The sequence below is a fragment of the Cercospora beticola genome, chromosome 1, assembly GCF_033473495.1.
Source record: "Cercospora beticola chromosome 1, complete sequence".
Taxonomy (NCBI): domain Eukaryota; kingdom Fungi; phylum Ascomycota; class Dothideomycetes; order Mycosphaerellales; family Mycosphaerellaceae; genus Cercospora; species Cercospora beticola.
The window spans coordinates 1,876,965-1,901,735 of record NC_088935.1 but is presented as its reverse complement, the minus strand read 5'-3'; the positions used below and the strand labels follow the sequence as shown (position 1 = coordinate 1,901,735).

Sequence of the window (24,771 nt, the reverse complement as noted above, 5' to 3'; positions counted from 1 at the left end):
TTTTATCTACTTAGGTACTATAGTCTAAGGCTAATCCTTTCCTCTTTATACTCCTTTAGTATATCTCTTTTTTAAAGTAGAGTGTACCTTACTAGACTTTTCTCTATCTTACCTACTCTTTAGGAACTTCTAGTTTATAGCTAGGATCTTCTAAAGCTTCTAGGTAGTATAGATAGGATATGCCTCTAGTCTCCCTTATACTCTTTTCCTACTTCTCTACCTAATTAATACTATAGGTCCTATAAGAGGTAATACGTATTACTTTAAGGATAAGAAGGCTAACTCTTTCTACTTAGAGCCTCTCTATAAACCCGGGTTTATAACCTATCGAATTGTATTCTCGTAGGCACTCGTCGGATAGGTATAATATAGTAGAAGTAGAGGCGATAAGTAGGAACTAACCGAGTTAATTATATTAGTTAGTTATAGGTTGCATCTTACTCTTAAGATAGGTATTAGCTAAGTTATATAACCTAATATTATATAACCTAAGTTACCTAATCCTAATCTCTAAAGTGTCTCTTAGAATATCTAACTAGACTATACTTTCTAATATTACTAACTATTTAGCGAGTATTATAGCGAGTAATTATTAGCCTAGCTACGAGTCTAATTAAGCAAGGTTTTACGCTAGAATTACGCGATATTAGCTAAGCGTATACCTAGTTAACTACCGAACTAAACCGAGTCGTTTTAGCGTTATTACCTAAAGAACTAGAACGCGACTACTATAGAATAATTATAAGAGTCGTCCTACTACTCTATAGACTAGTAGAATTAGGCACCTATTAGTTTAATACGTATAGTAACTACTATAAGGACAAACTCTATATAGTAACTAGCTCGTTTAATCTATACTTACTAATTATTACCTCGGAATTACCTAGAACTAGAATCGTCGGAATATAAACTAATAATATACTAATCCTCGCTAACTAAGAGTTCTAGTATATAGAGGCTAAATACCTCGTATTTACGAGCAAACCTAAGAAACGACTAATAGCTAATACGCTCTTAACTTTTAATAGATATACTATATTACTAGATAACGATAATATCTATATTATACTAAAAGGATAAGGTAAATAACTTAGCCTTATTTACGACGTCGATAGCTATATAGTATAACGAGTATAAGGCGCTTACCTAGCGTCTATATATTAACTAGAAGCTACTTTTAACCTCTTAGTAGTAGCTTAATCTAAGGCACTAACCTCTAACGATATTAAGGCTCTTAATAAGCGAATCTAATAGCAAATAAATAACTTTAACTATAGTTTAATATACTAACTACTAAACCTTAATTCGATAGTATTATATATCTTCGTTAACGGCTTATTTACTAATAATAAGGACTTCTCGTTATAAATCGGTTACCTAATCGTTATTAGTATAGAATTAATAGCTACTACTTCCTTTACTCTTACTAGTAATATCGTCTATTAGAGCTTAACTAAGAGTAAACGCGTAATATACTTAGTCCTTATATCGGAGATATACGCTTTAAGCTATAGTATTAATATAGTATTTAGTATTAATACTACTCTATCTATTATTCTCTAGTAACTAAATAAGCTAGTATTACTATTAATTGTCTATACCGACTTACTCTCGCTTTACGAATATATAGTTAAGCTTAGTACTACTAAGGAGAAACGCTTAATAATCGATATTATAGTACTAAGATAGATATACGAAGCTAGAGAAGTTTATAAGGTACGCTAAATTAATAGAACTACGAACTCTACCGATACTATAACTAAGATAATACCGAATAAGGCCTTAATAACTCTTATTAATTAAGGAACTATAATATATAGTATCTAAGAATAGGTTAAGAGATAAATTAACTCGGTAAAGCGATTCGAGTTCGGTAAATTAAAGATAATTTAGAATAGAGAAGTAGCTACCGGCTAATTATAAGCTAGAGAAAGGCTATTAACTATTAGAAGTATTATTTTATTGCGTTTTTAGGCGAGTTTATACGAGAAAAGAGAGATTGCTAGTATCGGATTAGCATAGCATAGTAGCCACCTCGCATAAACCGGCTCAAGCCCTAACTGCCGGAACATAGATGTTCCGTTCCGGCAGTGGTATATAGAGCTAGCTCCGAAGCTACCTTCCATAGAAAAAGACATCTTTATTATACCGACCTTGACACTTGATCGAATACCCTCTACAGAGGAGCCTACCCACACATGGACATGGCATGGCGTTGCTAGGAGCTGGGCTTTTAGTAGAACGAGCAATGAGATCGAATTTATTAGCGAGCACATGATATCTTTCTCCGCAAATCCGCTGCCAATTCCACTCAAACGCCGTCGGCATTTGAGTCCCTCGCGTGGCAAACGTCATCTGTGTGGAAAGGCACGACGTTCCAGCAATGGGAGGCGATGCCGTGCAGCGGAGTCGACACGGCCCTCCATATTTCCCTCGTTCCGACGTGTTCGTGACCACTGCAATGGGTCGCTCTATCCCGCACCTAGCGGGCGCGCAGCATTCGTGCTCCTCCCGTCGGCACTTCCATACAGCAGCCGCCAAATATAAGGTACATTGTTGGTGTCTCCCTGTCCGTTGTCTTTGGATCGCTTCTCCAGCGTCAACGTTCCGTGTCGTTTGCTATTCTCCTATCACAGCCCACGATTCCAATCCCCTCTGCCTTGTTTTCAGTTGCCACGACTTGGACTCCTCACTTTAGCCCATCAGACTAGGCCCGCCGGAAGTCGCCTCATTTGCTCGACAAGCAATCGGTCGCAAAACTACCTTCACCACAGCCAACATGTCAACTCAGGCAGTCATTCACTCTCCGGAGCGTCAACAAAACTTCCCCCCAACCCCACCTTCCGAGCCAGCGACCGAGATTTCGAAGATGTCGTCCGACAACGCATCTGCCTCCGCCCAAACGACCGTACGCTCGAGGTGGCACTCGCAGCACAAGCACATCTGGGTCATAACTGGACCGGCCGGCTGCGGGAAGACCTCAGTTGCTGAGTACCTGCACTCGACATTTTCGCTGCCATATTTGGAGGGCGACACGGTATGTCTCGGAAAGTGGGACTGTGGAGAATGTCGGGCCGACTAACGTTGGGGGTCACAGTTTCATACGCCAGAGAATGTCAAAAAGATGGCTGAAGGAAAACCGCTCACCGATGCCGACCGTTGGGACTGGTTAGTCCTGCTCCGCGAAGAGTCTGTCAAGGCTCTGCAAAATTCCTCATCAGATGGAGTGATTGTCACATGCTCCGCGCTCAAGAGAAAGTACCGCGATGTCATCCGAATCGCCGCATACCACCATCCCGAGATCCAAGTGCATTTCGTCTTCCTCAAGGCTTCGGAAGCGCTGCTCATGGATCGAGTGAGAGCGAGACAGAACCACTACATGAAGGACTACATGGTTCACAGCCAGTTCGAGAGTCTTGAAACACCCACCGAGGACGAGACAGATGTTCTAGCAGTCGATGCGAGCGGAACGAGCAAGGAAGTGCAGAACCTGGCACTGAAGGTCGTCGAGCAAGAGATGACACGCGATTCCACGTCCTAGCGGCTGGAACGATAGTAACACGTTGTATTGCATGTTACTTCTTCTCTGCTGTACTCAATAATTCTTGATTCGGTGTTTTAGCGTTGGCGTAAGGAAACGGGATATACCTGAGTCGGTCATAGAAAATGATGGTTTCTGTTCTCAGACACCCTAAACTTTTCTCCAAGCATCCTCAACAGTGTCCGCCAACTCTTGGAGAGTTTCGACTCGGAGCTTGAAGCCATACTTCTCAGAAGCACCGCTGGGGTCGCCGCCCATCGCGCCACCACGATCTACCCACACGCTCTGCAGCTCCACTTGCTTTGCTGGACCATGATCGTGGAAAAGCGACTGCGCAACATGGCAAAGCTCTGCTTTTTCAACACCGAAGTCCGATTTGACGTGCTCCAACAGATAGTGGAAGTTCTTCAAATCCGGTTTGTAGGAACCAATATCCTCAGCGGTGTATACTTTGTCGAATTGGCAACCCTTTAGAGGCCCCGAGAGTGTCTGCTGGAAAGAAGCGAGGTCTACGTTCGACAATGGGATGAGCTTGTACCGTTTGCCGCTACACATCGTTAGCACATGTAGTGGTCTATGCAACAACGACACTGTGCGATTCGCAAAGCACTCACAGAGACTGTATCGCTTTCACAGTATCAGTAAAAGCAGGATAGGATCCAATCTGGGAACCATATTCTTTCGCTGCTTGGTCGACCTGGTTCTGTTGAAGGTGGCCATTCTCCACGACCTTGAGCTCTTTGGCATATCTTCGAAGACCTTCGGCAATGATATCTTGTTGTTTACTTGTTGGTTGTTCTTTCTGGACCGTGGTATCGTGTTTCTCGATCGAAAGCATGAGCTCTTTGTGATCCTTTGGGAGATACGGTGCCAGAGCGGTGTTTCGTGCTGCTTGAGCTATACCCGATTCCCAATCGATGAGAGCTGTACACAGTCAGCTCCTCTGGTCATGTACATTGTGTCGAGTTTCGAACTACAGACTTCCGTAGATGTCAAAGCTCAAGGCTTTGATTTGTGTCCAGGGAATTGTTGAAGACATATTGAATGTGTGTTAAATTGAATTTGAGAGGCGATTTGTTGGTATGGAATGCAGATGTATTTATGTCGCTGGATTAGGCCCAAGTGTGCGGGATGCGGCCCAGTACTCGATGGTATACTGCGCCCTTTGTTTTCTCTAAATGGTCACCGTGACACGTCCGACCGGCCCGGCCAGCTTCGGAAAGCTCACAGCATCCCACATTGGCAAAGGCCGACTTTGACCAGACAACCGGATACCAATAATTCGAGACACATATCGTCGCACATGGCTCAGCCGAAGGCAGCGCACCTGCCTCGACGGTGCATATCAGTGCTATCAAATAAGACACCATGCTGCGTTTGAAAGGATAGGCGCAAATCTCTTCTGCTTTTACACTGATCTACCATTTACCGTCATCAGGAATCTTGTAAAGACCATTCTTCCGTCTCTCCGCAGCCCATCGATCGCACCACGCTTTCATCCTCTCGCGACTCTTTGCACTCCCGACGTTGACGGTGGGAATGATCTTGTCGATTCGTAATGCACAACAGAACATGGTGAGCTCTCTGAAGCTGGAATGTTCACTGTATGGAACACCAAAACAACTTGCTCTGCTCGAGCTGCCGCGCTGTGGCACCAGATCCCGCATGCTATATGTACTTCTCCAGTTCTCCGAATGTAGTACCGTGGAAACCAGCGGGCTTTCCGTGAGGCGACTTTTTGGAGGTTTGTAGTTCCAGCCACTGGGTCGAAAGCCTACGGCGCGAGTAAAGTGTGGCCAGAAGTCTTTAAGGTAATCGTCTAGTGTCTCTGCCCGGATCTCGAATAAAGGTGTCATATGCACCTGCGCTTCTTTGGGGTTGTTCGTCATCAGGGCGTCCAACTCTGGATCTTCCAGAGCCGCCGCGATGCGCTGTTTCGAAGGTGGAGCATAGATCTTGGAGTTTAGTGCTTTGGCTATGCCCAGACATATGCGTTCCTTGCCGATGCTATAGGTGCCCACAACCACCAACAGCCGGCCCCTGGACTTCTTGTCTTTAGCGCTAGAGAGGATCTGTTGGCTGGCATGTGGGTTCTTCTCAACAGTCATGCTGTCGCCACTCGTCGCGTCTGTGACTTCTTCACTAGCTGCGATGACAGATGCTTCGCGCTGTATAAATTTTGCCATCCCTTCACCTGCGCGTTGCCGCTTCATTGTCTCCCAGCCATCTTCATCATCCGCCGTGTCCTTGCTGAGGCAGACACACATATCCGCGCACGCTTTGATGACGTCTTCCTGGCCGGGAAACGCATACTTTGGGTTGAGGTATGTGGTATCGAGATAGCAGACGTCGATCTTCTGTTCTTTTGTGTTTCCACTGACCTTGTCGACAACTTCTGGCATTAGCAGGGGATGTTCGACGTGCATTTTGCATGCCCGGAAGTCGCCACAGTGCAATATCCGTTGCACTCGAGGCTCTCCATTTTGCTTGATGCCTACAGTTTTCTCAAACAAGTAGAGCGAACTGCCAGGACAGTGGTTCGCGGAGATCATAGTGACTTTAACGCCACGCGTGCCTGGAACATCGATCTGTCGCTCAAACTCTAAAGGAACAACGTATTTGGGATCAACCCTAAGTTGCTGCTTGACGAGATTGGCGGTGACCTTTGAGCAATAAATGGGGCCGTGAGTCCAGGTGGATGTGAGTCCCACGTAGTGATCACTGTGGAAATGGCTGAGAAAATACGCCTGACAGCCTTTGACAGCCCCGTATCGAAAGGCATCGACGCAGATGAAAAGACCAGGTAAGATTTTGTAGAATGGACAGGTACGTTGATAGGAGGGTTTGCCTCGGGCAGCATGCTCCGATGCAGCAGCCTCAGCCCATGCAGCCTCCTCTGTGTGTCCGGACATGAGCTTGTTGAACGCTGATCCACCTCCATGCTGTACTGCTGGATCGCCGAGATTGAACGGATTCGCTTGACCTGGTCGAGCTGGCCGAGCTGGACGTCGATATTGGCCGGCAGAGCTTGAGTCTTCGGACTTCATGGGCCCAGGTGTGGCACAGCCTTGCTTTTTGGGCTTCTCAGGCAGTGGTGTGGGCTTTCCATCCAAGCAGTTGTTGACATGCACGCCTGCGTCTCGCTCGGTGACACCATCGAGGCACAAATTACAAACTGGACAAAGCGTGGTGACCTGACCCTCCATGCTCTCTAATTTAACGTTGCCATCGTCCGTTGGCCGGTCATAGTCTTTCTCGTCCTCTGCCTCCTCCTCTTCCAGTCTAGCCTGCTCTTCCATGTAGCGACGCTCGCGGAACTCGTCACCCTCCTCGAACTGGTCCTCGTCAAAATCGTCGTCTCCAAACTCCTCGAACTCGTCCATACCTGGCTCGTAGCTCGTCTCTTCCTTGATTAATTCGGGCGGTGATTGAGCATCGCTTGCTGCAGCTGCAGTGACTGGAACCTTCGCCGAAGCCTCTTTCGCCTCGAGAACTGGTATGGCCCTAGATTCTCCATGCGAGATATTCTCGAGGTCTGTCGTTGCGGCAGACCCTTCTTCCTCCTGCTCGCTATCCGAATCTTCGCAGAATGGGCCAATTTTCCTCACGACGGCCTTGGTGTCCGAGTCCAGTTGTTGAGGTGCTTTCTTGTCAGGTCGATTATCCGTCTCTTCGCTGCTCCTCTTCCGCCGCTTAGATGGCCCCCCGATTTCGTTGAAGCGCTCGGTGTCGAAAGTGTCATCTGAAGTGAAGAGCTCGGCAGCATCTTCGTCAATGGCTGCAAATGAGCCCGCCGCAGACAGTCTTCCATCGACGAACAGGCCGGGTTGCGCAACGCCACCTTCGTCGGACTTCTTGAAGAAGCTGAGAATACTGCCGTTGCCCTTGCTGGTGAGTTTGTTCCTGGGAGTGGTCGGCTTCTTCGAACTGCTTGGGCCTTGCCGTCCAATCGTGGGCAGCGGCAGCTGCTTACTCGCCTTGGTTCGGGTCGCCATCTTGGGTGGCGGGATGGTGGGAGGCACCGCAAGACTGAACGGTGTCTTGGCCTCTGTTGTGGGCGACGGAGGACGTCCTACCTCGATCGATGTAGAGTCTCGAGGCTTGCGAAACATGGCCAACCTGCCATGGTCGTAATAGGGCGTTGTGAGATGCACACTACTGTTGGCACGGATTGATGCAAGCGGGATGGGATGCGCCTGAACGCGTCGCGTCGTCACGTGGGTGGTGACATAAGAGCTCAGGGTCCGCTACTTCCACTGCTACTGTACATCATCCGTAACCTGGCGGTGATCACAAAGGACACGGACACGGTCAACTTCAATCCGTCACTCTCCCATGCGCCATGGACTGAAGCTCTGGATCAGTCTCAGCGAGCACCGACACCAGACTCAGAAGCCTTTGCGACTTCAATTCGGTAGATGATGTTAGCTTCCTTTCAAGCAGCACAACTTGCCCGTTCTTCACACGTTGCCAGGAGCGATCATGGACGGCAATCTCAGCTTGCTGCCCTACGATTTCGAGGACTGCCTAACAACAAGTTACGAAATATTGCTCCGGTCTCCCTTCCGAATGCTCGACCTGCCCCCAGAACTATGGTCTCGGATTTGTGAATTTGTAAGGCTCTCGCAACTGGAGGCTTGGAATTGCTGCTGACTGAGGGATGTCTATGTGTAGGCCGTCATCAGGCCTAAAGGCATCGTCCTTGGCCGTGAGAGCCACTCTGCGGACATGGCTAGGATCGTGAGGCAGCCTAACATTACTCGCACATGTCGTTTACTGCGTAGCGAGGCGCTTCCGGTTTTCTATGGTCTCAATGACTGGGAAATGATCCATTCATATCTGGTACCATGTCCAAGGCACTTTATGATCGCAATCGGAGACGTCAACTTGAAGAGGATAGGCACCATTCTGATACACAGTAACTGCGGGCATCAATGGTGGGAAAGTACCTTCCAACGAGGCAAAATCAAGTGCAGGATCGAGATGGTCGGTACTAACCTCAAGTACATTGCGCCCCTCTCGTGGCGTGGGCTTCATACGTATCGAGTGACCTTCGCCTGACACTGCTAGCACAGGACTCTGGTACATCGGAATGGAAGGTTGCAGTAAAAGTTCTGGCAGTGATCTGAGAACAACCGTCTTGACTCAACGAACGACCTGAGTTATGCGCCAGGATTACCAGAATTGAGAGAGATGAGGTTCGATGTTTAGACCACAATGGTTGGTCGGTCACGCGCGCCGCTTCAGAGCGCATTTGGGTGCTCAATAGCGGAACAGTCTCGTTACCAAGCGAGTACATCTAGAGAAGACAGCACAACTCATGGCCGCACAGTACATTGATGATTGAGGAACAACATCCAGATATCTTAGCTCATCGCGCGAAACCAAAGGCTAGGGTGCAATGCTTCGTCCATAGCGTTCGCATCAGCAGCAGCAGAATTGTCTTCAGCATTGCCGCGAGCTGGCTTTGAAAGCCTACTGCCTATGCTGAGATACTGTAGCACACGTTCAAAGACGGGCTCACGCATTGCATTAGTTGTGCAAGAAAACGAGTAGCTCGCAAGTAGGGTCTTCTAGCCATGATCATGACTCGGAAAGAGAAATTGATGAGTTCATTGTGTAAATGTTGATTCGCCCTACGCAAAGCAGGACATAACCTCCGAAGCGGGATCACCTCCGCGGCGAGTGAACCCTCGAGCCAAAAGTTTCGTGGTCCTCTACACGTCTTCACAGTGACATTGCTCTATCACGCGCTTCCCACCATGGTGGAGCAAGCAAACTCGCCAAACAATGGGGGCGCTACGGCGGCACCAGCAGCAGATGGCGCTGCGAAAACCGCTAAGGCAACTGCGCAGAACCCTGCCTTTCGCATGATGGGCTTGCCTCGACTGCGACTGCCATCACGGAACTGGACCATCTTCTGGACTATCACCGGTTCCTTTGCCGGCGCAGTGATCTACGACAAGTATCAAACGAAGCGCACAAGAGAGAAATGGGTCAACCTCGTCTCCCACATCGCTGACGAGCGACTCGACACGAAGACGATTCCACGTCGAGTTACCATCTACCTGCAAGCACCTCCTGGCGATGGGCTGCGGACAGCGCGCGAGCACTTCCATCTGTACGTCAAACCGGTACTGGTGGCAGCGGCCATGGACTGGGATGTTGTGGAAGGGAGGAAAGAGGGCGATGTGCGACACAAGACGGCGGAGAAGATCAGGAAACAACGCAGGAAGAATGGCGAGGGCGAAGTGGTGACTGACGATGAGGATGGCACACTCATGGTTGAGAATTTGCGCCGGCAAAATGGAGATGTGGAATATCCAGGTGTTGCCGGAGACATCGTGATCGGTCGACACACCTGGAAAGAATACATACGCGGTCTACACGAGGGCTACCTGGGACCTGCAAGTCTGCCGAAGGAGGCGGATTCCGATTCAGTCGCTGGTACAGAATCCGCCGGCCATGCCCCTGCATCTGCTTCTGGCAATGACACTACTGCGAATACCACAAGCGCCCACGGAGGTGGTGGTGGTGAGGAGTCACCGCTGACATCCCTAGATACTGTAGTCGAAAGCGCGGGGCCAGGTAATTCTACGGACGCCGAAAATATTGGCGACGGGGCAAATGAGGACAAAAAGGGAGAAGAGAGCGCCCAGTCAAAGGATAACGACGGCGAGCAGAAACCGAAACGACGGTTCCCACCATCACCTATCCTCCCTGAAGACTACAGCACGGCTGTGCTATCACCTTCTACACCCGAGATCTTGGGCCCGAGTGTTGGCGTTCGCTTGCCCCATCTCCTCGGAATCAAGAATACGCCAGTGAGGATTTACCGATTCCTGAACAGGAGACGACTGCAGGACGACATCGGGCGACAGGTTGCGGCTGCAGTTCTGGCCTCGTATCGCCCATACACCTCTGTGATCGCGCAGGACGATGGCAGCGCGTCTGACGTAGCAAAGGAAACATCGGAGCAAGCCACAGTCTTGCAGCAGGAGGAGAAAGACTGGTACAAGCTTGTCCATAAGCCCCGTGCAGAACATGAAGAGAGCTTATGGATAGAGCCAATAACTCTTGACGAGCGCATAGCAAATCGCATGCGTGCATTCGAGCTCACTTCTGCAGATGAGGAGCGCTCACGAAGGATAGCGGCGGGCAAAGAAGCCGCATCGAATCAGGAGTCCTGAGGAATTGCACTTGTTGCTCGAGGCGCAACGCTTCATCAACAGTCGCTTCGCATGGCTCTGAGCATGCCCATGCTAAGGTCATACTTTTTTGCGCCTGAGCCGGTCAGGTGCAGCTTGGCCAGTGGAGGTGTGCGGCCAGATTCCGAGCATGGTGGCTGCTCAGCTTGTAGGATAATGTACAGTAATGGGGTTAGCCGCAATGCACTCCGCAAAATGAGGCGGTGCCCGTGGTGTGAACATCGGTTCCACACGAATCACTGCATGGTGTTTGTTCCTGTGATTTCTCTTGTCAGGCCAGTCCTGAGACGAAGTTCCGGGTTGGCAATGCTCGGACAGAGCTGTACGTGGTAGTCTCTCGTCGATCAATTCTCAGGTCGCGAAATGTTCGTCCGGACAGCGCGAGGTCGAAGAGCCATTATCACTGCTGCGGAGAACCAATTTTTCATATGCTGCCGAGGGTCGCAGGCCTGAGGTGGTTGGTAGGTGCCGGGCCGTGGACATGCAGGACGAGGAGCGGCTGTCATTGGCCAACTCGTATAGATGACGACCCGCTAGACTCTTCACAGTCGAGGCCAAAGTCAATCATCCTCGCTGCACGACCGTCGAGGCGTGCTGACGCTGGGAACACCGGACTGGACTCGCCCTGCTCCGCTCATGGATTCGGGCAACGTAGAGGCACTGATCAGTCTCAAAAACATGTCCTCTCCTTGGTCGATTCGCACCCGTAGAAACGCCATTCCGCACGCAGACCAGCACACGACGAGGTTGTCGCCGTGACAGCTGCTCCATACACCCGCCGACGAGGATCATATTGCAATGGGTCTTCGTTATTATGCTCAGCGAGTCCACCATTGTGGTTGAACGGCCCCGGTCCGGCTCCGTCAGCAGTTCTCAGAGCAGTTCCTCCAACGACCAAAAAGTGGTCTCACGAGAGAAGCAGCTGGCCAGGGCAGAGAAACGGCCTGGACACCAGAGGAGATATGCACCAAAGACGCGAACTGGCTGTATCACATGCAAAGTACGTCCATTGTACTGACCTAAACCTCCACACTGCTTCTTCCCCGCTGCAATCACAGGTGCGAGCGCACAGCACTCCCAATGCGGCAAAACGGTGGTGGCATGTGCGCTCGCATCTCACACGTTGGTTTTCTGCAAGCACCACATGGGGTCTAGCTAATATGTCCATCTTCTGCGCCTTAGATACGGAGAGTGAAGTGCGATGAGGAGAAGCCACACTGCAAACGATGCACTACGACGGGCCGGAAGTGCGATGGCTACGCCCAAATGGGCGAGTCGCCTACCAGACCAAAATCGCCTGAACCATTAACGGTTGCTCTGATCAACGACGTCTCAAGTGATGCCCTGGAGCGAAGGACTTTCGACTACTTCCGTGCCCGTACGGCACCCTGTGTGTCAGGCTATTTTTCCGATACCGTATGGGAACGACTGGTACTACAGCTGAGTCACCAAGAGCCTGCAGTCCGACATGCCATCAACGCTCTTGGTGCTTTGCACGAGGAGAGGTCTCTGCGCCGATCCGCTGGCGCAGAGGGCATTGATGTGTCCCTTGTGAAGACCGGGTTCCCCATCCTACAATACTCCAAGGCCTTGAATGAGATGCAGGAGTTGCTGAAAAGTGGTAAAGCACCTCTGGATGTCATCCTATTGTGCTCTTTGCTGTGCATTCACTTTGAAGCGTTGCGAGAATCGTTTGTCCCTGCTCTGATGCACATTGAAAATGCTATTCAACTGCTTCAATCGAACACTACATTCGATGCACGCAAAGTCAACCCCAGTCTGGTCCGGGCGATCATGAGAATGGACCTACAGGGGACTTTGTATCTGGCCTCACGCGTGCCTGGCATGCCGTTCTTCACAGCCGCTACCGACTCGATACTACCAACATCCTTTCACGATTTGACTCATGCCCGCGACCTGGTCAACACCTGGACGAGTCGCTTATATCACTTCATGCGCACAGTTGGCGACCATCATAGACTTCAATCACCAGGCGGTCACACCATCGATGCATTAGCCCAGGCACAAGAACTCGAGCAGACCTTCTTAAAGCTAGACGGCCTGCTCTGGGAGTTCATGCATAAGCCCACTGCCAAGCTAAGCACAAGAGAGCAGCATGGTCTGGGGATGCTCCGGACGCGCACAAAAATGAACAGAATCCTAGCTGCATCAAGCTTATATGCGGAAGCATCCTGCTTTGACCAATACATTGGCGAATTTGAGAATATTCTCGCCATCTGCATGTACATCATGGGATCCGACAATGCAGATCGTAGACTGTTCTCCGTTAGTCTGGACGAAGGTCTGATCCAGCCGCTGTTTTTCTGCGCAACACATTGTCGAGATGGAAAGGTTCGACATCAGGCACTTGCGCAACTCCGGAAGCTACCTGTACGAGACGGCATCTGGCACGTTGATACCACGACACGCACAGCCGAGATGGTCGTGCGATTTGAGGAAGCCCTGTGTGACAAGCCACCTGGCGCTGCGCTCTGTTCTGATATTCCCGAGTGGCGGAGGGTGCACTCGGCGATTTTCGATACCTCCGGACACGACGCTACACCTAGGAAGAAAGTCATGGTAAAGCTGAGAACTCGGCCAAACGGAATTGATGGAGAGTGGATCGACCATGAAGAATCAATAGACTGGCTGGTACCTTCTCAGTACAAGAACATGAAAGCAAATCTTGGCCTGATTGTCAAGAATGGCGCATTCCCGCGAACGAGCTCATAAGGACATGAGAGTATCACAGCATCCAATTCCTAAGCAACCACAGAGATCTCAAGAGGGAGTGATTGCAAGTAAGCAGAGCCATGCAGCTGCAGATTCAGCCCATAAGGTCGTCATCGCAGTGGAGGTCGAGTCAAGCGATTCGTGAATACGTTCGACGGGATGTAATATAGTTACTGCAATAATGTTTGCAAGTGCAGCACACCACAACAACATTTCGTAACTTCAACTACTAACATCTCGCATATGTGATATTGAGTCTCGCACCATCAACCGCTGCGTCAACTACCTTCAATCAATTGACCTGATATAGTCTTCGCCTATCACGCCCGTATTCCTCGGGCTCAAAGATGTCTCCAGTCCAACCAAGAACACCCCGCGATGATACTGCAACAGACAAAATCAGCTTCAGTCAACTATCAAACACGAAGACGCATAACGCTACGCAAGGGGGACACCATATTGGTGATCACGCTGGAGGCTCAGCTCTGCAGTCACGGGCTTGCAAGACTGGTGCGCTTAAAAAGAAAAGGCGAAAGGCCACTCGACAGGAGTCTCTCTTCCATTTCTCTCTTCTGGATCTCAGCGCTCGGACGATAACTTGCTCGGCTGGAACAGAGATGACGCGACCGTGGCCCAGGTCCAGTACCGCGCGACCAGCGAGCCGGGTGGGAGCTCTTTCATTCTACGACTTCACCGCCGACCAATGTTGTCGATTCCTGAAGCTCCGCTTGCGAGTCCTGTCGCGGATAAAGCAGCACGATCTGCTCTCGAGAAGAGTCTTAAGCGTGACCGAGACGATGCTGGTTTGGATGCACCACACTTCGAGGATGATGGCGGTATTCGTCATCCAACACCGAGTTTTCGTATCGCGTCTTCCCGTGTATTCACAATGGATACGCCGCAGCCTATGCCATTCCCACTTGCCCGTATGCTGGAGCATGATGGCCTGAGTGGTGACAATTTCAATGGAATTTTCGTCGTGGAGAGACCGCAATCCATGACGGTCTGGTCTGTTCGTCAACTTATTGCAGTCTTCGCAAGATCCGATGTGCTGTGCGAGCGCGCCGACAACTCTTTGCGAAATCAAGTCGGTCCTCACTGCGCAGAGGAGGATGACTGGGTTGGAGAGGTCATCGTTTTTGACTTCGGTGGTGTCAACTTCACCTCGCGCCGACACGAACGCAACGACGCGGCATGTCTCGTCATGGCAGCCAGCGTCGGCCTCACCCTCGCAAGACGTGGCACCAATAACGATTTTGCGGTCAATCTTGCTACCAAGGCTTTCTTCGATGGCGCTTACGCTGACCAAGCTGCACGTTTCGTAATCCTTCAGTATCTTGGGGGAATGGAGAACGTGAGACATCAGCTGTCGAGTTTTACTGGAGTTTTATTGGCACGCACTTTGGGCAATACCCGAGTAAAGAAGCATTGCAGTGTATACAGTGCAAGAGAACTGCAGTTGGTCTTGCTCTTGCTCTTGCAAAATGGCATCGAATTTGCTTAAACCTTCTAGACGTATTCCACATTCATTCACTGTTGTACACCTATCCTTCCCTAATTGCCCATTCATGCCGTACCTTATGCGGCATTCCGCTGTCTGTTCATTAGCCATGCCTTCACCAAGTCTTCATGATCTGCTCGTCCACCCATATTCTGCTTGCCCTGTGCCAATGTGTGGTTTAAATCCCAGAAGTCACGCACTTTTGCGTCAAACTGTGGGGAATTTGGGTCCCTTGCCGCAGCCGATGCAGCATTCGCAATAGGGCCAAAGAAGTATCCGTCCATCCGACCATTCCATCTTATGAAATACCGGAAGAATGGATTCGCCATAAGCTCAGGGGAAACTCTCTTCTGCAATACATATATGGTAACAAATATATATTGAGTTTCCCAGAACAGCGCCCAAGTACGGAAGAGATCCTGGGTAGCAGTCAAACCATCAGGACCTTTGATGATCAGGTTGGGATGGATAGGTCCATTGCGCGGATGCGCACTGCGAAGGTTGTTCATGTTTTCCATAAAGCGGCGATCTCCAGACGTCTGACGTTCCACCGGCATGAATGAGATCGATTCGACACCCCTCTTGCGCATACGCTCAGCCGTGACTTTGACCGGCGAGAGTTCGACCCAGTTTTGCTCATATTCGAATCTGTCAATGGTAAGAAGGTTTTCTTCCTTGAATATTTGAGCCGTGGAGTCTGGATAGATCTGCCTGCTACAGCGCATAGCACAGCCGAGAGCCTGGATTCGGCCCTGCTTGCTTGAGTTCTGAAGGAACTCTATGGTCTCGGTGCCGACGTCCGCAAATGGGTTGGTAAACGGCATGGTGAAGTGGGAATGGATAAGAGCATCGTACACTCTTGCCTCGCGCCTCGAATAAAGCGTCCAGTTGCTATTGTAAGTGGAGTCGATAATTACCGACCACAACATGCCCTGCTTGCGAGCGATCGACACCATCTTCCCTCGCACAATGAATCGCAGCTCTTGTGTAGAAATGTCCACGCGCGAAAAGCTGCCAAATGCCGCATCCTCGGGCCAGTTCTCTCGCGGAATGACTGCGTGGATAGCAGACTCCCAGTCACGGCGGGTAATACCGCCAGGAGTAACGCCGCCAGAGTTGTGGAGTGGTGTTAAACTTTGCTCGATCTGCGCAGACACCGTCCAGTGTCCCATCGCCAGAAGAATGTCAGGGTTGAAAGCCTGTGCTTGATAGTCTATCTGGTCACAGAGCATGGCAAGAGTTGCCGCTGAGCGAGGTTCGGTAGGCCGTCCGAAAGGAAGCTCCAATTGCTTGCCCACATAAGCAGACTGCACGGCGTCGATGGCGAACTCTGGGATGCTCTTGACATTGACCTTGTCGCCTCTCAGCATCCTGTCCAATTTCTCGTCGCTTAGCCCAGCAAGGAAACCACTGCAGAAGGGCTCCGCTCAAGTTGCTTCATGCTTTCCACACGTAAGGCCTTGCAATTCGCAGCTGGCACAGGGGATCGTGGTATTATCGCATGTTCGACATCTCGGCGATTGCTCCGAGTGATCTTGAATGTTGCTTCTCAGTATTTCCTTGCAGCAACTGAGGCACGTTATGACATTGAGCGAGTTGTCGATCGCGCCGCCCGCTAGCGTGTACTGCTTGTGGAGCTCATAACTTGTCGTAGTGTCTGTAATCATACTCGCAACATTCGATCGTCCAAGGGGAATGGTTCGAATAGCTAGTCGCGGCAGGATCAGAAGACCCTCTTTCGTGCTGATGAATGAGCGCGGCGTACTTGTGTCATCTTCAGTACTTGTGTGCGTAGCCATGAGCTCCTTTCTTCGTGGCTCGGCTACTAACCTGTCCGCGCTCGGGAACGATCGTGAGCAACCGACAACTCTGCAGCGCCCTGAGAGCGCAATGGCTTCTGAGTCCAGGCATGGCTGGCACGCTGTGCCGCTCGACGGTCCCAGCGTGTGTTGGTATAAGGCTCCTGCAAGATCCTCCGCTTCAGACAGCAGCACCGTTCCATCGTATAGGTCTGGACTGGTGACGCGATGTCTCATTGCTTTGTGGTAGATTTGACGAACAACCTCCGTCAGTCCATCTGGCACAAATGGTCCGAGCCGACTGCTGAGAAGTCCTTGACGAATATACACTACCTTGATACCCGACTTGTTGCCAAGCTGCATTGCGTACCCGGCGAACGGGGTATCTGCGAGCCCCGGACTGAATTCCCATTCACGTCGGTTGTCCGAGCTGACGTACTCGTAAAGCTCGGCAATGATTCTGATAAATTCCCCTTCTGCAGCAGTGTCGACAAGGCCCGAGAAGTCGTCTTTGAGCATGTTGCTGAGTGTTCGCTCTGAGGCAAGGTCGGCAGCAGTCTGAACGACGTTGGGAGGATTGAATGGCGACCATTGATCAAGTGCAGTGTTGAAACTCGCCGGAGCTGATCAAGCTCGGATAACGAGACGTCCATGCTTGCCATTTCTGTCATATAATCCTCAAAGAGCCCTTGGGCGGCGGCGGCATGATCTTTCTTGATAGTCATGATATGCTGGCAGATCAGCTCGGCATTTGCCAGGACAGGTTCCATGCCCAGGTACTTTTGCGTGTGGACATGAAGGCGTATCAGCTGGCCTAGGTGCGATTCTCGAGGACTCAACTTCTCAAGCCATCACTGAGAGGCTGCTGGAGGATATAGACGCTCAGCTAGTCGGGCCAGCCGTGCGATGGCCTCGTCTCGCTCAGTAGCGGCTTGCTGGTCACGCGTGACGAGGAGCTTCCGGCGCTTGTACACTGCATCTACGTTCTGATGTGAAAAGAAGCGCTTGACAATCTCCGGAACGCGGAGTCCTCCTGCTTTGGCTGTCCGCTAAGGCTCGTCGTCTTCTTCGACCCAGTCGGCAATGGGATCTCTAGCAGGCTCTTCTACATCATCGTCGTCGTCCTCGAGTACGATGGGAGGGAGTCATGTCCGTACCCGAACCTTGGTAGGTGTCCAAGTGCATCAAAGTCGCATCAAAGTCTCAGCTAGTCGGGAAAGGTGGAGTGTGGAGCGTAACAGAAGGAGGCAGTCTAGCACGAGTATGGTGGGATTTGAAAGCTGTACATATTGATGATGAGAATTGCTGTACCCTAAACATCGTCGCAAGACGACCACAGTGGAATCCTCACATCACCGCCAACATCTCCAGCACCAGCGCTCACAGCAATTGAGGTGAATCGGCAGAGCATCATCCGAGAGTCACGTGCAACATCTTATCATCAGCGTAAAGCTTAGACGTCCGCATATTGTGAACAGTACAACACCGGCGGCAAGATTAAGACCAGTGGCCTTGCAGCGCAAAGAGAATGCGTTCATCAAGAGAATGCCCCTCGAGCGGAAGCATGTTCTCGCATCGGCAGTAGCATTCATCAGTTGGGCATACATCTCCGACCTGCTCCCGCCCTTGCGATTCATTCCTCACGCCTTCGTTGCTGGCGTTCTCGCAGCACTGCTCGCAACGATCTACGCCCTCGCATCGACCGCGCGACCACGGACCGCTTGGAGCAATGTCCACCGAGATGCGCCACTCGCGCTTACGTCTGCACAGCCCGGCGTGTGGGAGGAAGAGAAGGCGACGTTGAGGGACCGCGGAGAGTACAGACGGCCGATCATCTTTCCCGAGGCCGAGAAGTTCTCAAAGCAGGTAGATGGCTTGCTGGATGTGATCCTGCGCGACTTTGTCACCAGCTGGTATGGGCATATCAGCAAGCGACCGCTGTTCCAGAATGAGATTGACCGCTGCATCCGTTCGGTGCTCCTCTCGGTCACAGCTAGGCTGACTGACCTGGATCTGGTCGAGCTCGGTGTGGCTCAAGTACTGCCTGTGGTGACAAGTCATATGAGAGACTTTTACGATGCTGAAAGAGCTGTTCGTGGCAAAGCACTTGAACACAACGTGACAGAGAGTGAAGAGCTGAGCATGGCGATCGCTGGCAAATACAGAGGCGGCAGACTACATTCTGTTGCTTCGCTGTCACAATCGGATACCACAGCTTCTTCACAGCAGCATCTGCGTAGACTTGTTGAGAAGATCCTCCCCTGCGTCCTTCCGATGAACATGAGATCAAGTTCTGCGGTAACAGTGCTCATTAGAGAGATTGTGGCTTGTGCTGTAATTGGACCCATGGTGACGATGCTCGCGGATCCGGACTTCTGGAATCAGCAGATTGTCAGCGTGGGCGGTGCAATGCTTCAAGACCGCAAGTCTGTCCGCAAGATGCGTGCTGCACTCGATCAGCATGCACCTGCTTCCCCAGGAAAGCCCGGTCGAGGGAGTCAATTTCCCAGATTGCGACCATATGACAGCGAGCGCCAATTCGAGCGCTTCGTCAGAGCTATCAGGCACGTTAGCACCTTGAACGATGCACGCCTCTTTCGAAGCCAAGTCAGCCTGCAACTTAGGCGAGATGCGCAAGTCGAAGGTCAAGATGTAGCGTACATTCGGCGACTAGAGACTGGGCGAAGATTGCTCGACCAGAAAATTGCGTCCTTATCCGCTGCAGATGACAGCAGGCCAGCGACAAAAGTCACAACAGCACGAAACGAGGAGTCTTTATCGCGAAAACGGCAGGCCTCGCTTCGGGAACTGATATACGATGCTGCTGGACTGAGTTACTTTATGGAGTATATGGATCGTCAGAACCTGATGCGTCTTGTACAGTTCTATCTGGTCGTGGACGGGTTTCGCAATCCTCTCGAAGGGGACAATGATGAGCCCCCAGCGTCATTGGCGGCAGATCCAGACCGCATGGACATTGCGCAAATGTATGCCGAGTACTTATCAAAGCCAGAAATGCGGGTGCCTCAAGACACCTTGCAGGTTGTGAAGCAATGTTTGAAGGCTGGGTCGAAAGTTGTCGCGCGAGACTATCTGGCTGCTCGGCGGGAAGTGCTGCGCATGCAGACCAGAGTCTACAACACCATGAAAGATCAACATTATGAAGCTTTCAAGAAGACTGATCTCTATTACAAATGGCTGGCGGTCGATGACAAACCCACATTCGGGCCTCTCTTGCACGGAGAGGGCGAGACGGCCAACGGGTCCCGCGGCGCCGAGAGTCCTGCCGTTCATGTTAGAAGGCCGCAACTGGGAGCATTACAGAAGGAGCCCGAACTGCGGCGAGCGGTGCTCTCTACATCAGACCTGAAAACTGTCGGTCGTAGCAGCAGCATGTTTTCTGACACCACACGGCGATCTTTAGACGAGGCAAATGACGGCGGCAGAAATACATTGTTCGGCGAAGATCGCTCTCCACTGTTCGCAGAAGATGCGGAGGCTGAGAACATGGTACAATCGATTTCCAGCCTGAAGAGCTACGACTCTGATGGCGACGGCGCAAAGCATGCTCAAGAAGAGGCCAAAGCAGTCAGAGAGATGCAAGCTGCACTCGACAACATTGTCAGTGATGACCGTGACAAGGCTAGCTTGTTCTCCGAAACCTCCGGCAGACGGTCGCTTGAAGGAGAAGAAAGGCGTGAGTCGCTAGATTTCATGAGCCGTTCTGGAACTTCGGGCACAGCTTCTCAAATTTTGGATCGCAGCAAACCCAGTCTTTCTTCGCTAGGACTCGTTGGGGGCCCATCCAACCGAGGCGTGTTCGTGGATGACTTATTCGGTCACGAGCAAGAAAAGTTTGCCGAAGATGAGCGGGAGGATTCGAACGCTGCGACAGATGAGGAAGACGAGCGCGTCGAAGAAGCAGCCGCTGGAGATCTAGGTCTGGCAGAGGCTATTGACGTTCTCAATGCAGATATCGAAAGGCTCAGCGCTCAGAGAAATGTTCTTGACTCACTGACTGCCAAAGCGGAGCTCACCAACAACCAGGCTGAATTGCGAATCTTGCGAAAATCGGAACAAAGCTTGCAACGTGAGATTAGACGCAAAGAGATGCAAAAGCAGCAATACATCGTTCAAGAGAGCGACAACAGTCTTTATGGGCGGGCGTTGATCGCGATTAAGTCTGTCATGGTCGGCAGAGAGGAGGACGGCCACGAATATGCACTTTATGTCATCGAGATTCGTCGACAGGCTGGTGAACAAATGCCGGCAGCAACATGGGTTATCACCCGCCGATACAGTCAATTCCACGACCTCCACAAGAGGCTGAAAGCACGATTTCCGGCAGTGAGAGAGTTAGACTTCCCTCGCCGGCAGACTTTGTTCACTCTGCAGAAGGACTTTCTGCAGAAACGACGAGTTACATTGGAGAAGTACCTACGAGCTCTTTTGCTGGTCCCTGCAATCTGTCGAAGCAGAGAACTGCGAGCCTTCTTGTCTCAGTCTGCCATCGTGAACAACGGTACCGATGGCACACAAGCTGACGCCAAAGACTTTGTGACACGAATATACAACTCAGTCTCGGATGGCATGGAAGAGTTCCTTGGAAACATACCGGTTCTCGACCAATTGTCAGTCGCAGGTCAAAATCTCATCTCAGCTGCTACATCGCAAATGAGTGGCTCTTCTCCTGTTGACAGCATGGATCCAGCTGTACAAAATCCTGCTACTGCGACTGAAGCTGAAGCCGAACTGAACGCATATGAAACGAAAGAGGTTGAACCTTTCGTAAAGCCCATCTGCGATCTATTCCTGGAAACTTTTGAACTCTCAAAGGGCAACAGCTGGCTTCGTGGTCGTACAGTAGTGGTCGTGCTTCACCAATTGCTCGGAGGCACTATTGAGCGGAAAGTCAAGGAAGCAACAAACAGTGCTTTGGAGGACGACAAGCTGGCGGGCTACGTTGAGAATCTGAAGAAGACCATGTGGCCGGATGGCAAGATGCGGCCACCAACCGTACCGCGTACACCGGCCGAGAAGGCGCGCACCAGGAAGGAAGCGGGTCTTCTACTGGGCGCGCTGATTCCGGATATCGCTGGCAGTGTGGTTGGGCGAGTGAATGCGCAAGCGGCGAGTCGCAAGATCGTCGCCATGTTGAACAATCCTAGGTTGAAGTAAGTCTACCCGTGTGCCTCCCAATTCGATGGACATTCGCTGACTATCACAACAGTGTGCACTTGATCTTCAGCCTGATAGATGAGATCATTGGCATCGTCTTCCCGGAAACAGTAGATAAGTAATGTTTATGAGAGCCAACGAAGTCAATCGAATTTTTGTGTGTACGTGTATCGATCAAGACTTTCTACCGCTTCACAGCTCTCCTCGCAGTTTGCGCGCAACCACATCTGCCAATCGTCCAAGTCGCATGTACCAGTAGAATCCGCCATAAGCCGTACAATTGAGAGTGCTGTCAGCCGTCGAGGAGCTTCCCTAAGGTGTATGCCATCAAAACTACCCACCACATCTCACACGCTCCACCTGGTACTGGAAGTCATCGGCCAGGAAGCGTTCGAGCGCAATGTTCTTGAGATCCTGAGCGTTGACATCCTCGCCGTGCTCGATGAGGAGAGAGTAGGCGCGCGCGAGAGACGTGCAAGCGAAGCCCTCCCCGAACCCTCCATTCATTCCCACCATCTTCTCGTCGTGCTGGCGTTCTTCGACAGCGGTTGACACAGCGATGTTGCCGAACAGGGTTTTGGCAAATTCGAGCACAGCTTTGCCGCCGGAGTGCAAGGTGAAAGAGGCGCAGATGAGGCTTTCCAGGACTTGGTTTTTGGCGATCGATGGGACGGTGGGGGAGATTGTGGACGGCATGGTTGTCGTGCCCTGTCGTTCGTCAGTGAAGTTCTGGTCAAATGAGGTGCGGCGCACTTACCGATCGTAATTTTTATCCGTCGCCAACCATTTATTTGCTCATCGAGCCCTTTGTAGCCTTTCCCTGGCGTAGTTTGTGTTTGCGGTGCGTGAGCGATATCGGTGAGCTGCGGAAGTGAAGGCTGGTAAATGTTGCAGAGTGTCTGTGCATTCGGTGTAACCACGCCTTTGTCTCGCACGTTGAGCTTCTTGCAATTCAGGTCGCGGATCATCAATTGCTTGCGCTGGCCACCACAAGGAATCGACGTCGGATAATGCACTCCATGATTTGCTGCTCCTTCATTTCCTGATCGGGATGCGTCGCCGGTATGAGCCTGATCAGCTGTCCGAAAAGCCTTCGAGTGCTCGACTGATGGCCACTGCCACGGGGCTATAGGTCAAGATCCGGTTGTGTCCTGTTGACGTTAGTGACCTGAACACGAATTGCCATGCTGACACAGGACGCACCACCATGTTCAACAAAATCAAAGCGCATTCTTGGAAACCCGTCCTTCTTGACATCGAAGACAGCGGGCCCCTCGTTGCCTGCGATGAGCTCACTCGGCTCCAGCTCACTAGTATCGAAAGCATCTTGGGACTTCCGCTGGCTAAATACGCGTCTATAAATCATCTCCGTCTGGTGAAATGGAATATCTGCGTCGTTCAATGCGTGTCTGCAATCGCCATACGAGTCAGCTTTGTTAGGAGGCACGCCATGCCATTACTTACATGATCTGAACAGAGCCTTTGTTTCGAGTACCGTCGTTCAAACTTGGGGTGCCTTCGAGCGCATGGTAATATGCCCAAAGCCTGTCGGCGGTTTGCTACCATGAAGGAAGAGCGGAAAGTAAGCGGATGTTTGACAGAGTGTAGGCATTGTGAAGACGGTCTCCGACAATTTGACTTACCCATGTATCAACGACTTTCGCCATGAGCATCTGCGCGAGGGAAGGAAAGGGCCTGAGAGGCAGCAAGAGCGGGAGGAAGCCGCCAATCCGATAAGTGAGTAGAAGAGTTGGAATGCTGTTGAAAGGAGCCGCAAGAACGACACCAGCAAACGTCGTCGGTAGCGTTTTCTGGTCCGATGCATCAGACAGGCTCGATGTATGCAACGAAGGGGGCAACAGGGCATTTCTGCGATCCGCGAAGTGAAGGGCAACAGCTGCTGAGACAGCAGTACCTAGACTCTGGCCGAGGATCACGATCCGCTCTGGTGGGATCTTGGTCGTTCCCACGATATATTCGACAAGCGCCACACCATCAGCAATCAGCCCAGCCTCAGTAGGCGTGCCCGTAGAATGGCCGAACCCCCGATAGCTGTCAAGCCAATGTCAACAAGTTGCACTTGGGAAGGGGAAAGAGCAACTGACTCTATGGTGAAGACGTGCGTATTGGGCATGTTGGTGATCAGACGGTTAGCTGCAGGACGCCAGCCTTGCGCGATGTGGCCAGCGTTGCCATGAACTTATCAATCAGCGAAGTGAGACCAGCACTCGATCCGAAGGCGATGAATACGTACAACTGACAACCACCTTGGCGGGAGACGGATCCCGTGAGGTCAATACTTTGTATGCCGTAGTTGTGGTGAAGTCGTCGACGGGGCCATCTCGTCTCTGAGCCTCATTGAGAATGGCAGTCTCGTGGCGTGTATATTGATTGAGAGGCAGGATGTGCCAAGCATACAGTATTTCGCCGTCAGGAGTTGAGAGATTGAATGGAGTCACTTGGTTGGGAGCAAATCCATGCGCAGTGCCATCGTGTACGTCGCGCCATCTCAAGGTATTGAAGGCGTTGGCATATCTATAGGGCGGGCATCAGAGGAAAGTGGCATATTGGTGAGAACCAAGACATACATGGCACTGCTTTCGTCAATTTCCGTTTCAGTCGTCGGCAATGGCAAGTACATACAATCTCTGCGCTCTCGGTGTGAGCAGGATGCCGAGCAGGACGGCATATACAGCTCCAGCGGCAGCACATGCGGTGGCCAGCTTGCCCACGGCCTGCGTAGCCGACTTCATGCTCGCAGCGTGCAGGAGAAGAGACGAACAGGTGGAGTCGGTGACGTGAATTTGGGGA

The 24,771-nt window shown here is 51.2% G+C and overlaps 10 protein-coding genes across 10 annotated transcripts; 5 read left to right on the top strand and 5 right to left on the bottom strand.

Annotated features, from left to right (window-relative positions):
* Positions 1-2,779: 2,779 nt before the first annotated feature.
* On the top strand, positions 2,780-3,541 carry RHO25_000730 (uncharacterized protein; the record flags this gene model as incomplete). The annotated part of the gene is made up of 2 exons (XM_023593335.2): positions 2,780-3,037; positions 3,098-3,541. 2 exons carry the CDS (start codon positions 2,780-2,782, stop codon positions 3,539-3,541), a joined length of 702 nt encoding a protein of 233 aa, XP_023458632.1.
* A 150-nt stretch (positions 3,542-3,691) lies between these two features.
* RHO25_000729 (uncharacterized protein) lies at positions 3,692-4,580 on the bottom strand (the record flags this gene model as incomplete). Its single annotated transcript, XM_023593334.2, has 3 exons — positions 3,692-4,088; positions 4,156-4,465; positions 4,523-4,580. 3 exons carry the CDS (start codon positions 4,578-4,580, stop codon positions 3,692-3,694), a joined length of 765 nt encoding a protein of 254 aa, XP_023458631.1.
* Positions 4,581-4,959: 379 nt separating this feature from the next.
* RHO25_000728 (uncharacterized protein) lies at positions 4,960-7,536 on the bottom strand (the record flags this gene model as incomplete). The annotated part of the gene is made up of 1 exon (XM_023593333.2): positions 4,960-7,536. One exon carries the CDS (start codon positions 7,534-7,536, stop codon positions 4,960-4,962), a length of 2,577 nt encoding a protein of 858 aa, XP_023458630.2.
* A 1,767-nt stretch (positions 7,537-9,303) lies between these two features.
* RHO25_000727 (uncharacterized protein) lies at positions 9,304-10,731 on the top strand (the record flags this gene model as incomplete). The annotated part of the gene is made up of 1 exon (XM_023593332.2): positions 9,304-10,731. One exon carries the CDS (start codon positions 9,304-9,306, stop codon positions 10,729-10,731), a length of 1,428 nt encoding a protein of 475 aa, XP_023458637.1.
* Positions 10,732-11,563: 832 nt separating this feature from the next.
* RHO25_000726 (uncharacterized protein) lies at positions 11,564-13,482 on the top strand (the record flags this gene model as incomplete). The annotated part of the gene is made up of 2 exons (XM_023593331.2): positions 11,564-11,749; positions 11,932-13,482. 2 exons carry the CDS (start codon positions 11,564-11,566, stop codon positions 13,480-13,482), a joined length of 1,737 nt encoding a protein of 578 aa, XP_023458636.1.
* Positions 13,483-14,185: 703 nt separating this feature from the next.
* RHO25_000725 (uncharacterized protein) lies at positions 14,186-14,986 on the top strand (the record flags this gene model as incomplete). Its single annotated transcript, XM_065602053.1, has 1 exon — positions 14,186-14,986. One exon carries the CDS (start codon positions 14,186-14,188, stop codon positions 14,984-14,986), a length of 801 nt encoding a protein of 266 aa, XP_065458125.1.
* A 74-nt stretch (positions 14,987-15,060) lies between these two features.
* On the bottom strand, positions 15,061-17,301 carry RHO25_000724 (uncharacterized protein; the record flags this gene model as incomplete). Its single annotated transcript, XM_023593330.2, has 2 exons — positions 15,061-16,354; positions 16,610-17,301. 2 exons carry the CDS (start codon positions 17,299-17,301, stop codon positions 15,061-15,063), a joined length of 1,986 nt encoding a protein of 661 aa, XP_023458635.2.
* Positions 17,302-18,327: 1,026 nt separating this feature from the next.
* RHO25_000723 (uncharacterized protein) lies at positions 18,328-22,082 on the top strand (the record flags this gene model as incomplete). Its single annotated transcript, XM_023593328.2, has 2 exons — positions 18,328-21,956; positions 22,013-22,082. 2 exons carry the CDS (start codon positions 18,328-18,330, stop codon positions 22,080-22,082), a joined length of 3,699 nt encoding a protein of 1,232 aa, XP_023459733.1.
* Positions 22,083-22,293: 211 nt separating this feature from the next.
* RHO25_000722 (uncharacterized protein) lies at positions 22,294-22,656 on the bottom strand (the record flags this gene model as incomplete). The annotated part of the gene is made up of 1 exon (XM_023593327.1): positions 22,294-22,656. One exon carries the CDS (start codon positions 22,654-22,656, stop codon positions 22,294-22,296), a length of 363 nt encoding a protein of 120 aa, XP_023459734.1.
* A 378-nt stretch (positions 22,657-23,034) lies between these two features.
* On the bottom strand, positions 23,035-24,713 carry RHO25_000721 (uncharacterized protein; the record flags this gene model as incomplete). The annotated part of the gene is made up of 8 exons (XM_065602052.1): positions 23,035-23,111; positions 23,164-23,369; positions 23,425-23,519; positions 23,604-24,012; positions 24,066-24,159; positions 24,215-24,495; positions 24,549-24,554; positions 24,604-24,713. The coding sequence occupies 8 exons, from the start codon at positions 24,711-24,713 to the stop codon at positions 23,035-23,037; spliced, it is 1,278 nt and encodes a 425-aa protein (XP_065458124.1).
* Positions 24,714-24,771: the final 58 nt, after the last annotated feature.